The sequence below is a fragment of the Clytia hemisphaerica genome, unplaced genomic scaffold, assembly GCF_902728285.1.
Source record: "Clytia hemisphaerica strain Z4C2 unplaced genomic scaffold, Clytia hemisphaerica genome assembly, whole genome shotgun sequence".
Lineage (NCBI taxonomy): Eukaryota > Metazoa > Cnidaria > Hydrozoa > Leptothecata > Clytiidae > Clytia > Clytia hemisphaerica.
The window spans coordinates 222,720-237,874 of NW_027103596.1; the positions used below are offsets into that span (position 1 = coordinate 222,720).

The 15,155-nt window shown below is 35.9% G+C and overlaps 1 protein-coding gene and 1 long non-coding RNA gene across 3 annotated transcripts; both read right to left on the minus strand.

Moving 5' to 3' along the window:
- Positions 1–32: 32 nt before the first annotated feature.
- Positions 33–7,232, minus strand: LOC136801841 (acyl-CoA dehydrogenase family member 10-like). The gene is made up of 4 exons (XM_067058506.1): positions 6,994–7,232; positions 5,549–5,730; positions 5,086–5,211; positions 33–407 (listed from the first exon to the last, which is right to left on the minus strand). The coding sequence occupies exons 1-4, from the start codon at positions 7,199–7,201 to the stop codon at positions 180–182; spliced, it is 744 nt and encodes a 247-aa protein (XP_066914607.1). The 5' UTR covers positions 7,202–7,232; the 3' UTR covers positions 33–179.
- Positions 7,233–7,407: 175 nt separating this feature from the next.
- Positions 7,408–12,268, minus strand: LOC136801843 (uncharacterized). 2 transcript variants are annotated; one of them, XR_010845921.1, is made up of 2 exons: positions 12,222–12,268; positions 7,408–8,964 (listed from the first exon to the last, which is right to left on the minus strand). It is a non-coding gene; the product is annotated as an uncharacterized lncRNA (long non-coding RNA). The 2 variants fall into 2 exon arrangements; XR_010845920.1 differs by having other exon boundaries at positions 12,149–12,229.
- Positions 12,269–15,155: the final 2,887 nt, after the last annotated feature.

The window sequence follows — 15,155 nt, forward strand, 5'->3', positions numbered from 1 at the left end:
AACCAAATTAAAAAAAATTCGACAAATAAATGTTTATCAAATATGTACATACATTTGTATTTTTTTTGGGGAATTTCTTTCACAAAAACTTTTTATTCAAAAGTTCTATGATGTACAGGTGGTAAGGTTTTGGTCTAAATTTTAAACGAAAAAAAATTATAAAATTATAAATAATTTCTTTAATGTTGGAAAGTACCGTCGATTTTGAGAACGTGTTTACAGGTCATGTGACCGGCGACCATGAAAATGTAGATGACTAAGAAATAGTAGAGAAGATTCTCTTTGGTTGATTTGTGTGGACTGTTGGCGCCATCGTAGTAAATCCATGAGAAACCTGGAACGAATTCTCTTAATGGAACTTGAAGATGTGCTTCTAATTCGTGCAGGGCAGCTTCGACATCTTCAACCTGCAAATTGAGGAAAATACATGGTTTAAAAAGGCGACCCCATCTAAACGCTAACAAGATGCGAAAAAAAACAAGTACCTTAAGTGAACTAATTTTGGTGTTTTTGGCAATTTTTAATTTATTTTGGCGAATGGTAGGGTAAATAAGTTTCGTTTTGCCTAAAAAAATGAGTGTTTTGGAAAAAAATGAGGGGTTAATTTGGAAAATTATAAAAAAGTTAATTTTGGCAAGAACTCACTTTGACGAGAACTTATAACAAAATTATGTTAGACTGAATAGTAGAATATTCATTTCTCTTCATACGGTGGAGAGTTGCTCATTAAATTCAAAAAGGACATTTCTTTCAAATTATCGACCATGTGCCAGGAGATTAAGTGCCATAAAAGTTACATTTTATTCAAAGTTTGAAGTTTTACAGATTTTCTATTTTGTAAAGAATTTTTCGCGAGCATAAATTTTCGCGAATGGCCCTTCCTACAATTTTTAAAGACATCTACTTTCGCGAAAAGGGCCAAAATTCGCAAAAGTTTCTGCTCGCGAAAGTTTGTACGCCTAAAGTAGTGCAGTTCTAACAGGCATACTTGTCATCAAACAGCCTTAAAAGAAACTTTAGATGTTCTTTTATAAGAACACGAGGCAAAAAATTGGCCAAATCCTAAGTGTAAATCAAGAACAACCCTAAGCCTCAGATTTCAGAAATAACTTAAAAATACTGAATTTAACAGATTTTAAACCCATTAGTCAGGTAGAATTAGTTGAAATTTCACCACAACCCGGACAAAATTGCCATCAAGCTGAAAATTGGCACAGATGTTCTTTAGGGTATACTGAGTTACCAAAAAAAAAAGCCCCATCAATCCGGACAGGGGAAACCACTTTTTCGGACAGTTTAAAACCGGACATGTCCGGAAAATATGTCCGAAAAAAAAGATAATTTCAAGACGAACAAAAAATTTGCTTACAAGAAGTCATGAAAATAAACACGGAAAGAGTTATGAGTATCAGAAAAGACCCTACTGTCCAACTATTTTTGAATTATGTAGTAGTATTCCCTATTCTCAATGGCAGTGAATCTCCTTACAGCTTCAAGCAATGTGTTTTTAGACCAGCTCCTGAGTGCCGGGTAGCGCCAACCTAGAGGGGTAGTAACTTTCTATACGATTTCCGTGCTCCTCAACATCCAGTTTATGGAATGAAGAGGTAAATAGCGTTTTAAGGGGGCTTTTGAATTAGGGGGTCCTAAAAGAGCTCGGGTAAGGAATTACTATTGAGAAGCCGTTTTATGTCAGTAACATCAGTCCATATCTTTTTATCTTAGCCACCATGGAAATGTCTTGAAACTTGGTAAATATACTCAAAAGAAGTAGTAAAATAAAAAGCTTCGAAAAATGTTTTCCAGGGGCTCGCAAGGAGAAGAACGGGTAAAAAGAAGCCGTTTTTGCCTATTTTTGGCCTGTTTTGACCCTCTTTAACAAATTACACGCTTTAAAATACTCAAAAACTCGACAAAAACATAGAAAATGTTGGACTTAATCGAAATTGTTAAGGTTACGTTGTCATTATTGGCACTTTTTAACGTTTCAGCAATTCAGGTGGTAAAAATGCTATTTTTACCTATATTTCTCCTATTTTGCTCACTTAACTTAGTTCGAGAGCGCATTGTCATTCGTCATTCGAAACAGCTTTGAACGCCACAATCGCTAAGACTTAGTAATGAGGAACAAGGTAAAACAACACTTTATGACCTAAGCATTAAAGCAAAATAAGTCCGTCACAAGAAATTTCCCAGAAATCTGCTTGGATATATTGTCGAACAACCCGTACGATACAATTCCTTAGACATGAAATAATTTATTTAGACCCAACTTTTCTGCCCGATAAAAATCAACTTGCTATACGGTCAATTGCGAACCCTGAAAACAAAACGTTGAAGCGAACCATAGTGTAAAGATGGAATACATGGCTACGCCTAGCTACGATGCGCGAGGTCGTATGTTCAATCCCTGGTCGGGTCATTTGTACTTGATATCTCACTGCTTAATGCTCAGAATTTAAGAAAAAGATAAAGGGTAAGTGGAGTAGTCCAGGGAGAAAGAGTGGCACCTTCCTCCACCTTTGGGTTGATAGCCAAGCTTTCGGGTCTCATTCGAATGCAGCCATGGTCTATTAATACAGGGTGTCCCTAATAAAAGTATCGAGTTTGAACATGCGATTGAGTAGAAAAGTTTGTGTGTGTTATCGCTAAAATATAATAACGTTCTCCATCACATAGGCTCATTACAAAAGGTATAACTGACAAAGAAAAAAGAGGGAGAGCTTAAAATACAATTTTGTGAATACACACTTAAAACTTTCTACTCAATCGCATGTTCAAACTCGATACTTTTATTAGGGACACCCTGTACAAGTGCATATCGTAACAAATAAATAAATCATATTCTTGTAAGAGTAATTACCATGATGCCACATTTTTTTCAATTCAACAAACATTGTGTTGAACTCGTGCAGGTCATTAAAAAAAAATGACCTATATCTTTATATCATTAAGAAAGAATTGTTGAAAATAAATGACCAGACAACGAAATTAGCGAACGTGAGAAAAAAAAACACAGATATTATGTTCAATGTTGGAGGTACCTACTTACCGGTAGAGGGAATACTGACACCAAAACATCACCTCAATCAGAACATGACTACCGTGAAAATCACATGTCGAAATCATATTCCGACCTGTGACAGCGAATATCAATTCTATTCAGCGCGCATTCAACGCTGTGAAAAGTAAGCATGACGAAAATCTAAGATCTTGGATTAAGTTTAAAGTTGATACTTTTACTCACGTCGTGGAAAGCATATCTCAGAAATATCATCGACGCTTTAAAAAAAGAGTCAGTGATAGAGAATGATAACATAAAGATATGTGCATTATTTCGATTCCATTAAAGTATAATTAATAGTTTAGTTCAATTACTGTTATACATTTGGAATGATGTAGAGGATTTCTTTTGAAAGAAACGCATTTCAATTAAACTTGGAGGTTTCTGGGGGAATTCGTCAATAGTAAGCACGTATACTGATACAATCTGCTATACATTAATACGGCAATATCTGCTCTTCATCTTTGATTCTCTCTATAGTGATTAGATTGACACATCCGCGATAAAATTTCTATACTTGGTCGTCCTGATACTCAGGGTACGACATGGAGGTCGGAGAATGCCCCGAATCCCCCCCCCCCCTGAGATGCCAAAAAGTGCAAATAAACGTGTCGTGAAATTGTAGTACGAGTTTTATATTGGTCAAACCTTCCTCCTCATTTCTGTCCAGGATTTGAAACATATTATGAGCTCTTCATTATTCAATTAAGTTATGTAGCCAATATAGGTGAAAAAGGTAATGTGCGCATTATTACCTCCTGAAAAGTCAAAAAGTGCTTGCAACAATGCCACATCCTGGTTGAGTTTTGTATGATTTTTACATTGGCCGCTATGAGGTTTTTGAACTAGCTAGGTAAGCAAAATTGGTGAAAAATAGGCAAAAGTTTTGAAGTTCAATATCATCCACATTTCTATGAGGTTTGTGAGCATTCTTGAGCTCTCCAACTAGCTTAGGTAAGCAAAATAGGCGAAATATAGCAAAAATAGCATTTTTTACCCTCTGAAACGTTGAAAATTGCCAGTAATGACAACGTAACCTTAATTTTCTTAACGATTTCGATTAAGTCCAACGTTTTCTATGTTTTTGTTAAATTTTTGAATATTTTAAAGCGTCTAATTTGTTAATGAGGGTGAAAACAGGCTAAAAATAGGCAAAAATGGATACTTTTTACCCGTTTTTCTCCTTGCGAGGCCCTGGAAAACATTTTTCGAAGTTTTTTGTTTTACTACTTCTTTTGAGTATATTTACCAAGTTTCAAGACATTTCCATGACTTAGATAAAAAGATATGAGCTGATGTTACTGACATAAAACGGCTTCTCAATAGTAATTCCTTACCCGAGCTCTTTTAGGACCCCCTAATTCAAAAGCCCCCTTAAAATGCTATTTATCTCTTCATTCCATAAACTGGATGTTGAGGAGCACGAAAATCGTATAGAAAGTTACCCCTCTAGGTTGGCGCTACCCGGCACTCAGAAGCTGGTCTAAAAACACATGGCTTGAAGCTGTAAGGAGATTCGCTGCCATTGAGAATAGGGAATACTACTACATAATTCAAAAATAGTTGGACAGTAGGGTCTTTTCTGATACTCATAACTCTTTCTGTGTTTATTTTCATGACTTCTTGTAAGCAAATTTTTTGTTTGTCTTGAAATTATCTTTCTTTTGATATATAATACTTGTATATTTGAACAACTTTTTTTTCGGACATATTTTCCGGACATGTCCGGTTTTAAACCGTCCGAAAAAGTGGTTTCCCCTGTCCGGATTGATGGGGCTTTTTTTTTGGTAACTCAGTATACCCTAAAGAACATCTGTGCCAATTTTCAGCTTGATGGCAATTTTGTCCAGGTCTCAGGCTAATTCTACCTGACTATATTTCAAGTTTTAAGTAAAGAAACTAAGAGTATTAAGAACATCGTAATAACATTTGTGCCTGAAAATTTCAAAAAAAAAGAACAGTCCAGCCTGAACCAAAATCTACCGGTTCTTATACAAAGGCGCGTATGTTAATCTGTTTACCTTGACGGTCGTCATTCCCATTCCTTGAGCAGCTTTCAAGTTAGCATCGACGTTATCTAAGTAAATGACTTCACTGGAGTCAACTTTCAATTTGTCCATCAAATCACCTTTCAAGTTGGCTGATACCTTGACGGTGGAAAAGTGGGAAAATAAAGTAATGTTTTATGTTTTAACCAGTGGTGTAAAAAATACATGACATAGCATTTTTATAATTTCATTCAAATTAAAACTATCAAAAATAGAATTCATTCATTGATTGTAACCAAGCTATCATTACACTGCCCTTCCCTAGAAAAAGCTCATAGTTCGGAAAGATTCCAAATAAAATCCAAGGCAAGTACTGAAAGCTATCGTAGCCTAACCGAATTTAGCACCCTCTCAGAACTCTATAAAATGTGGATGTCCTATCTGTTACATTTTTTAACCCGAAACTGAGTTCGCAAAAGAAATAATATAAACTTACTGCATCAAATAAAGCATTGCTGACTGGGAATAGGTCAGTGTTCAATCCAGGTGCGGATGCAACCAAACCGGTCTTTAAGCCTTCACCACGGATACTTTGAATAGCGGAAACAACGTATGCAAGGTTGGCATCTTCGCTGCCGTGTCTCGATAATAAAGCGGGTTCGACTTTTTCCATTAGTCCTATGGATGAAATTAAAAAGTGAAGTTCATCAAAGCGAACTACCAATTACCACTTATATGGCATACTAAAATCGAGAAATGGAACCTCGGGAACGTTTCCATATTTTAGGTCATGTGAGAAATGATCAACCTTTGCGAAATAAACATAACTCGAATAACATAACAGTGTATCGGAACAAGGACATCGAGTGCAGAGGGGTTGAAGCCCCCCTGAAGGTTCAGCCCCCCCTGAGATTTAGCCCCCACCAAAATTCGAAATAGACAGCCCCCCTACCAAAATACAAAAAAAAAATTAATTTATGCTTAAAAATCTGAACTCTCCAGAATTTAAAAACTAGAACTATCAAAAAGCTTATTAAAAAGCTAGCAAAATAAACTAGAAAAATAAAAGTTAAAGAACTAACCTATCAGAACTTATAAAGAACAACAAGAAAATAAGTTAATGAGATAAAAGTCTTGAACTAGCTAAGGAGGTAGCAGGTTCGATTCCAGCCATCTTAATAGGATGTAGCTCATTGGCTAGAGCACTTTAGTTAAATTCAAGGCAGCATCTCATCGTTTTGAAAAAGAAAGAAAAACAGAAGAAAGAGAAGAAAGGAATAATCAAAAAATCAATCAAAAGCGAATGTCAAGTCCTTGCTATCCTTACTAGATTAGGACGTATAAAAAACTTTTTCAATGATCATAAGTCAGACTATCAAGATGCATTTTCACTTGTAGTTGTAAGAATTAAAACAAATTTTAATAAGTTAAACTTCAAACAAATTTTAAGAAGTCAATGAATATCAACGTTTTACAAATAATGAGACCTTTTGTACCGATGAAATGAAATGCAATGAAATTACATTAGTTCTTGGAAAAAGTTGTTAGGTTAGCCCCCAGTCAACAGACCTAAATAAATAGCCCCCAGTCAACAGACCTAAATAAATAGCCCCCCCCCTGAGTAAGTAGCCCCCCTGATCTTAGGGAAAAAGAGCCCCCAGCCAGAACTTTAGGTTCTAGCCCCCCCCCCTAAGAGCCAGGGGGGTTACATTCTATGAAGGACAAAAAAGAAAGGTAACTAGCATCGGCGAAATTGAGTCAAATCAAGGGAGTTTATTATTGTGGCGACTCTTCGCTGAACAAAATGTTCCCAATATGAGAAAAAAACGAGACTTTCTTTACCCAAAATAAAAAGTTGAAAGTCGTTTCAAGTTATTTTAATATCAATGAATTGATATTGAAAGCAGTTTAGTGTTTATCTCAAACTAATAGAATTGGTACCTTTATCTCCTTCTTTGAATAATTTGTTGGTCAATTCAGCTTCGGACATTTTGTGGTCACGTGCAAACTTTTGCAAAACTGGTGACATTGCCGGCAACATAGCACCACCCATGTTGAAGACGACAGCTTTGGACATAAATCGTTCTTGTTGTGCCAACATTTTGGCTGCTTGTCCAAGGACAGATGATTTCTGAGCCAAACGCAACATTTTTTTAGAAAATTATTTCTCTAGTTTAGCTGAAACGATACAAAAGTAGATTTTAAAATCTTATGTATTTATCCATAAAAATTATTTGGAAAACTTTTAATAAGGGAAGCAATTCATCATTATCTGTTCAATCTAAATAAAAAATAAAGGATAAGTCTAATTCGGTACACACTAGTTGAAAAAGAAGAACAGATACAACGCACAGATAATGGAAAAATAAAAAACAACATGAAAAATAAACATTAAAACACACAGAACAGTAGAATGAAACAGACAAACAAACGTTAATAAAACATTTCATAATCAGAGGTAAAAAATATTATTCTCTAAATAGGTTTTCAATAATTTTGGAATATTATACTGCAATATGTCATCCATTGAAAAGTTTCTAAGTACCACCAAAGCTGAAAGCTCCTTGAGACTTTTCAGTTCAGTGCATTTGTTAATGTTATAAGAGACCAGATACTCAGCAGAATTACTGGTAACAAGGACTGTAATTTCATCACCACTCTGAAGGACTTTACGCACAAATGGTTCCTCAAGCTTTGCAGGAATGCCCAAAATGAAATCAATGTTTAAAGTGAACGGATTGACAGCAAAGATCGTGCGTGATGATTGAGTTGGTTCTACAAATAGTCGAGTCTCTCCATTGTTTATACCATGACAATGCATTGTAGGCTCTTCCATAAAATTATCATTTGGTCTTATAATTCGACTTGTTTTGAATTTGTTTACTAGATCATACTCGCCTTTGTCGTTCTCTTTGAATATTTTGACATTGAGTAGCGAGAAAGTTGGCCTGTCTATGGTTATCAGTATTTCACCGTACCGTCTATGAATAACCCATACATTATGTTGGAAAGCTTGTTCGGATAATGTACTCATTGAGTGCGTCATCACGTTGTAAACCATATTATGACTCAAAAAGAAGACTTTAGTAATGTTCAGGATCGTTGAAAGCTGTTGGTAACGGTTTGCCAGTCAACGCACCACTCAAATCTGTAAAACCACAATGTTTGACAGCAATTTTAGAGCTTGTTTGTTGAACTTTGAAATAATTCAAATATAAAGCAGTCCCACCCGTATCTTGTTCATCTAAAGTGTCTCTAGTCACGCCCCATGAGGAGACAATTATGGTGCCATCAACCCCAATAGCATATCCATGTTTATATTTCCAAAACAATGAATCATCCTTGTCAGACATGGTAAGTACAAAGGAATTCGGGAAAAATTTCCCCATTGCACTTCGACCATTTTCAAAATCATGGTCATAAACTAGCAAAGAAATGTAAACTTTCTCTCCCAGGCCATAGCCACGTTTTCGTCTCCTTCGATGGTCTCTTTCATGTGCAAGTTCTTCAGAATTAAACATTACAACAAATAAGCCATCATAACTGACAAGATAATCATAATCTCGAATCAACCATGTGTTAAAGTGTCTGGAATGAAGACTTTCAATCTGGCCTTTATGATAGCAATATTTATGCATGTTTAAATTTCCTTTATCATCTTGTTCAAAGATGGCCAAAGTTTTACCATTGTCCGTCAGTCCAGAAGTGAACACGTGGGTATTGAAAAATTGATCAAATTCAAATGAAGCATCGAGTGGCAAACAAGATGATGCATTATAATGTTCTGTCTTCTTATCTTGACCATAATTTTGACTCTGATCTTTGGTAAACTTGGGTAAAAATGTTGAAAATAATGGGCTGTCTTTGAATGCCTGGATATTTGTGTTCAAACCTTGCATTTTCTTTCAGTACCTACATTAGAGTTAAAGTCTAATTTACAAGAGAACCACCTCTCTGCACTGCCTCATCATTAGTTAACTTGTGTCAATTGTTTTGAGGCTAAAACTCAGCCCTTGAATTTCAAGTAGAAGCAAATCGTGAAAATTCTGCCAACCTAGACTTGTTTTTAGATCGGCAATGCCGATCTGAGCTTCATTATAGGTTGGCAAAGTTGTTTAAAGACTACAGCAATGTTTTTTTTTCAATTATCACTTATGGTCTGCTGCCAAAAGAATTGATGATTATGGTCGGCAATGAACTGCCAATCATACACATTCTTTGGTTGGCTTTTAGGTCTGCACTGCATAATGCTGACCTGAAATTCGAGGGCTGAAAACTAATCCAAAAAACCTTCAGAAATGTTAAAAGAGGCAAAAAGGGATTAAAAGGACCAAAAGAACCAAGGTGCACAAAATTTTATCCTAATAGGAAATCTTAAAGTCCCCAGTCTACAAAGTTTTGAGCCGGAAAAAACTTAATTAGTATGATCTAGATGGTTCCCGTTGTCACAAACGCCGGTTTAGATTGCGCATCAAAAGCCCTTAGGATGATAAAGATGGTATTGCTGATGCTCTCTAACTTTATTTTTACGGGGAATTCGAATTAGTTTTCATCAACCACGGGAGTATATCGATTAGCTGGAAGATTTCTCGTAAATACCTTTCTATGGTTCAAATTGAATGTGAGAATATGACTTGAAGTCTTCACCATAAAATTAGCTTGTAAACAGTAAACTGTCAATTATGAGAGTTTCTTCTGGAAGTTTGAAGCCGATTTCAATTTAAGCGAAAACAGGAATTTATTAAGCAGTAAAACGTCAAATTGAGAGTGTCAAATGTATCATCAGTGCATAAGAAAGGAAAAGAAAATAATGCTGTATTTACAAATTTAAGGACGAAATGACGCGCTTTAAAAGACCAAATAATGAATACTTTGATTTCAAAACAATCATGGGCATATCCAAACTTACGGGACAACATTTTATATCCACTTCTCGCGGGAGACCACCGTTTCTTACCTGCGCATTGACTATTTAAAAAATCAAATTTTACTAACTTTTTCGTAGAAAGTGCCATGCCTTCCAAAATTCGAAAATTTACATCACATGATTTTTGAATAATTGACGTCAGAATTATTTTTGTTAAAAAGTCACTGTAGGGATTCCTCAATTCGAATGTCAAATCCTTTTTTGGACGGGGGTTTTATCGGAAGGTAGTGCTAATTTTCCCACTCAATCATAGATGAAAATGAAATTTTAAACACAAAATTAAAACCACGATGTATCATCAACTACTTTTTCAAAAGACAATAAGATTTTTTGTCTTAAAACTGCACAAAATCCCTCTTTCATACTGGAATCAAACCCCTGGCAAAATTTGAGAATAACAGCTCAGCTACCATCTTGCGTTACACACATTTTTCATAAACGCAGACACCCGGCGTCGCACCCACCAAGTAGAGTGTTGTTGAACACATCAAAAGCTTTTTGGATGGTGGGGGCGGGTAATAAGCTTGAATTCTAACTGATTGAAGTTTGAGAAATCTCATATTTAATGTGTTTTGTGACGTCATTTAGGGCCTTACAACATAGCTGTCACCTAGGTACAAGATTATCGATCCTTTCTGTAATGGCTGGAGTAATATTCAGTAGACACACCGTCGCGTTCTCCCATAAACAACTATTTGATCACACTGTCATTTTATCACTCTCGATGCCGATCGAATAAAAATGTGCTTCACAATGTGCTTTAGCACATGACTGTGGCAGAATGATATTCATCTAGAAGTTGAACTCTAGGTTCAGAGCTCTTAAAAGGAAGATGAAACAGATAAGACCCTTAGATAATGTGGTTGGCAAACGATATCATACTCCAGGATGCATCGTCTCTCAGTGTAGCTCTAAAGCTCTAAAACAGCATCTAATAACATGAAAACCAGAATATTATTCTTCAATGGGAATCAAAACTATAAAGTGCACTTACAAACATCAATTTGTTAGATATAACAAAATGTATAACGGCACTGTCATCATTGACAATAAAACAAACAATATTCTATCAAGAGCCTTGTAAACATTCCAACAACTTCCATCGAAATGATCTATCACAGCTCAGTCTACCATTTTAGCGAGGTCCGAGGATTGAGCCGAGAACTCTCGCAGAGCGCCTGAGCTCCCGCGTGGCGCGCACCGCGGGGATGAAAAACTTCAATCTGTCAATCATTTTCTCAAGCTAAGAGTACGCGAAGCGATTCTAGCTTTACGATAGTGCCGCGGATCATCAATGGATAGTATTCAATTATGATTATCCCTTTATTTTCATTCCTAGAACTTTTGCAAAAAAAAGGAAAAATAGAAAAGTTGTATTTTTTACTGCTCTATAATTCACATACTGAATTTGAAAGATCTTCTATGTGGCGTTTTTTTGCAAACTTCAAAAAACTGATTTTTGTCCCGCCTTTGTGGGATTTTGGCCCAAGTGCTTGAGTGCAGCATAGGGTACAAAGTCCAAAATATGCGTTTTCCCGTAATTTTTGTATGAAGAGTTAGGTCTACACTGTCTCTCATTTTCCCCCTATTTTCTACTTTCCTATCTTCTATCCAGATTTTCTGTCTTTCTCAAGTGTTTCCAACTGTTCTAAGTATTTTTCTGAAATTTGCCCGTACCGGTGAAACAGGTCTCCGACCCCGGCTCGAACCACCAAATACAAACAACCTTGGTTTATTAACCCAATGCTTAACCGCTTCCACCAACGAGACACGACAGAACGCTGTCATTCACAAATACTTACAGCGTGTAATTTACAGACCCTAATTAAGAAAGCTCCCAACCCTACCGGTGCCCCTACAAGGATACAAGGATCCCTAGCTACGGGATCCTAAGTTAATTAAGTCACAGGGTACGAATGCCCCTAAGAAGGCCTTCGGCTTTATATTGTGACTCTCGAGCTCCAACCCTAACCCTAACTGATAATAAACGAACCCCCGTCTAGGTCCGCAGATTTGAAAAATTTCACTTGCATCCTGGAGTATGATATCGTCTGCCAACCAGATAATGTTGGACGTGACCCCTGTTTTTAATTTTTAAAACTACAATGGAAGTTTCCCAGGGTAAATAAATTAAACAGAATTGAAACACAAATAAAAAAGTTTAAAAACCTGAGAACTAAAGTAAGTTGTCTTCATAAAATGACGATGAAGCAGGTGAATTTAGAAAAGTAAGACGACGTACTTTTCTGCACACGCAGTCCAGATCGGACATCTTGGAATCTGAAGGTAAAAATTCTGCCATTTTGCCTTTCAGCACTCGTGACCACGGATACTTTTTAAATGACCACGGTTATAGGCGCGTAAATATTCCGCCTTCATCGCTGCCGCCCTTTGCTAAATATTTGGCGCGCTTTTTCTTGGCTGGGGAAATTCTCTCACCATGTGGTTCCCATGTGCTCTTGTTGTCTAACCTCTGTTTTTTGTGTGTTGGTGAAAACAGACAGACAAAGAAGAAACAAGTAAACTTATTGGCATCTGAATATCATGTTAATAAGATCTAGGGTTGAATGGTCTTCATTTGTTCAAACTTGATTGGGTTCGAATTATAAATTTTTAAAGCATTTTATTTATAGAGTTGCGATGTAATTTCAAATTTACGATTGCGATTAGGCGTGTTTGAATAATATACCTATCATACTTAAAATCAATAATTAATGCAAAGAAAGATTCAGAAGTGAGTGCTTTTTATTTTTAGTTATAAAAAAAGGTGTGAAGCTTTTAATAGACCTTTTTTCAAAGAGGACGTCCTGTTGAATAATTATGTAGTCCAGCCATAAAAACAATGATAGAGCTATGCATAATTACTGTTATCATGCATATTGTAATAATTATGCATGGTTTTATCATTGTTTTTCTGCTGGACTACATAATTATTCAACAGGATGGCCTCTTTGAAAAAAGGTCTATGGACCTTTTGCTTGTCAGTCTAATTAACAAACGTTCCTTTTGATTTCCCTGGATTTCCCCAAAACCATCAACTCACAATAATTCTTGTAATTGCACATCCGACACCGGACATCCACTATGTCCGATGCGTTAGTAAGGTCGTTCGGCTTCGTGTTTTTTGGTATTACTTTCAGATAAACAACAACAGTATACAGTACTTACTTGGAATAGCTTAGAAGTGCTTTCGATAGTCTTCCATCTTCTAGGTGAGCAATCTAATGTCCATGTTGTTGATCTAGAGGTACGGTACTCATAAAAAAGTTACCCTTGTGTCTTTTTTTACTGTTTTTTACCTAGAAGATATATACCGTGAGAGTGGGTGGTAACTTGCATCAGTGGAGGCTAACATGCATAGCCTTCAAATGAATGACCCGTCTGGTCATTAAAATACAAAGTTAAATCAAAACAAAAATGGTAGAGTAGAGCTGCAAACGGAGCTGAATATAGTTTATTTTAATGACCAGCCAGGTCATTCATTTTAGGGCTATGCATGTTAGCCTCCACTGATGCAAGTTACCCACTCTCACGGTGGTTGGTCTAATATTGGCATCCCTCGACTATTTCTATTTCTATTTCTATTATTTGATTAGCAAAAACTTTATACAAAGTTATTCTCGCCAATGTAACAAAAAATATGATTAATAAAATGAAAAATATTAAGAACGTAGCCTAAATTTATAACATATAAAATATAGAAATAATAAAATAATAAGTAATAAATAGTAAAAATCAATTTATTATGTACATATAAAAATCTAGATAAAAATATTAGCCTCTAATCTAAAAACATTACCTCCGTGGCTCAGTATATTGGAAAGGGTGTAATCTGGCATTGACAGTTAGTCACACTAGCGTCCGCCAAAATGCGTATCAAAGATTAATGCTGTGAAAGCGCTATAGCATTTACTTGACTCTCAAGGAAAAAAATGCGGTGCAAAACTTCTAAAGGGATTCATGAAAAAATAACCTGGCGGTTTTTAATGAAATTAACATTTTCAAAAACTTTGAGAAATTGCCTAAAATTTGAGCCATAGATGAAAAAATTTGAGCCAAGCCAACCTTGAAACCTAATTTGAAGATCAACTTCCCAAGAAAAAGATCTACGGGGGAGGCGGAACCCACCTAGATCCGCGCACCACCGGATAGGCTGTTTCCTGGAAATTTTGCCGGACCTCAAATAATGACCCATTTACATTGCGGAATTATTTTTACTTTAGCGTATAAACCAGGCCTTAAAAATCAAAGCGCTGTCTCGGGAATTGAATGACAAATTTTGGTTGGTTGATTTTGGCTGCTGCTGCGTTTTATTTTGTTTCAAACTTTCAAGTTTTAATTAATTGTCTTGCGAACTTGATTCAGGTAACTCTCATCCTTGTTGTGCAAATACATCCTGTAGATGACTGATGTTGTTTTTTCTGAAAGCTAGATTTCCTAGTGTGATTAAACTGATTGATAGTTAGTCGAAGGAAAGTAAACTCGAGAAGTTGAGAAAGATGAAGTGAGTTGTGAATTTGTTATGTTAGAGCTTGACAAAGGTTTAATAGTCACAATTGTGGGTAAAAATAAATAAGATAATGTTTAAAATTTTGAATATTTTAATAGGATTAAAAATCGCTAATTGATATTTTATCCATTTCTTTCTTAAAAACATCCAGGTCTTTTATGTTTGTCAATTTTGTTGGTAATTTGTTCCAGAGCCCCACCGTATTTGGTGTAAAAGAGTCTGCGTATATCTTTATCCTGCTTTGGATAGGGTTAAACTTTGTATTAGCACATCTCGACTTTATTGGTATCATTTCTCTATTTACCTGTCTCTTTTTTCACCCAAAAATGTGCATTGATTCACTGAGGAAAGGAGAATGTTTCAATAAGATGTGTCAGCTAACACATGTAAAAGGAACAAAAAGAAATGCCGAAACCTACCCACACAGAGAGAGAGAATATCAAAACAAATGGGATGTCAAAGAAAATCAGTACCAAAATGATTTTAAGGAACAACACTATCAGCATGACAACAGGGAGTATGGATCTCAAGAAACCCATCAAAGGAATAACCAGAATACAAACAAAGAAATGGATTTTTTAGCTATTTTTCAAAAATTCAAAAAAGACTTAATACTGGAGATCGATCAGAAAATATCCACACTGATGGACAAACAAGTGAGGAAGG

Bases quoted from the DNA above. Each gene is read 5' to 3' on its own strand.
- LOC136801841 (XM_067058506.1), bottom strand. From the start codon at position 7,201: ATGTTGCGTTTGGCTCAGAAATCATCTGTCCTTGGACAAGCAGCCAAA. The intron at 5,731-6,993 runs GTACCAATTCTA...TTTCATCCATAG, and splicing joins ATTCAAAGAAGGAGATAAAG to GACTAATGGAAAAAGTCGAA. The intron at 408-5,085 runs GTAAACAGATTA...CTCAATTTGCAG, and splicing joins TGGGAATGACGACCGTCAAG to GTTGAAGATGTCGAAGCTGC.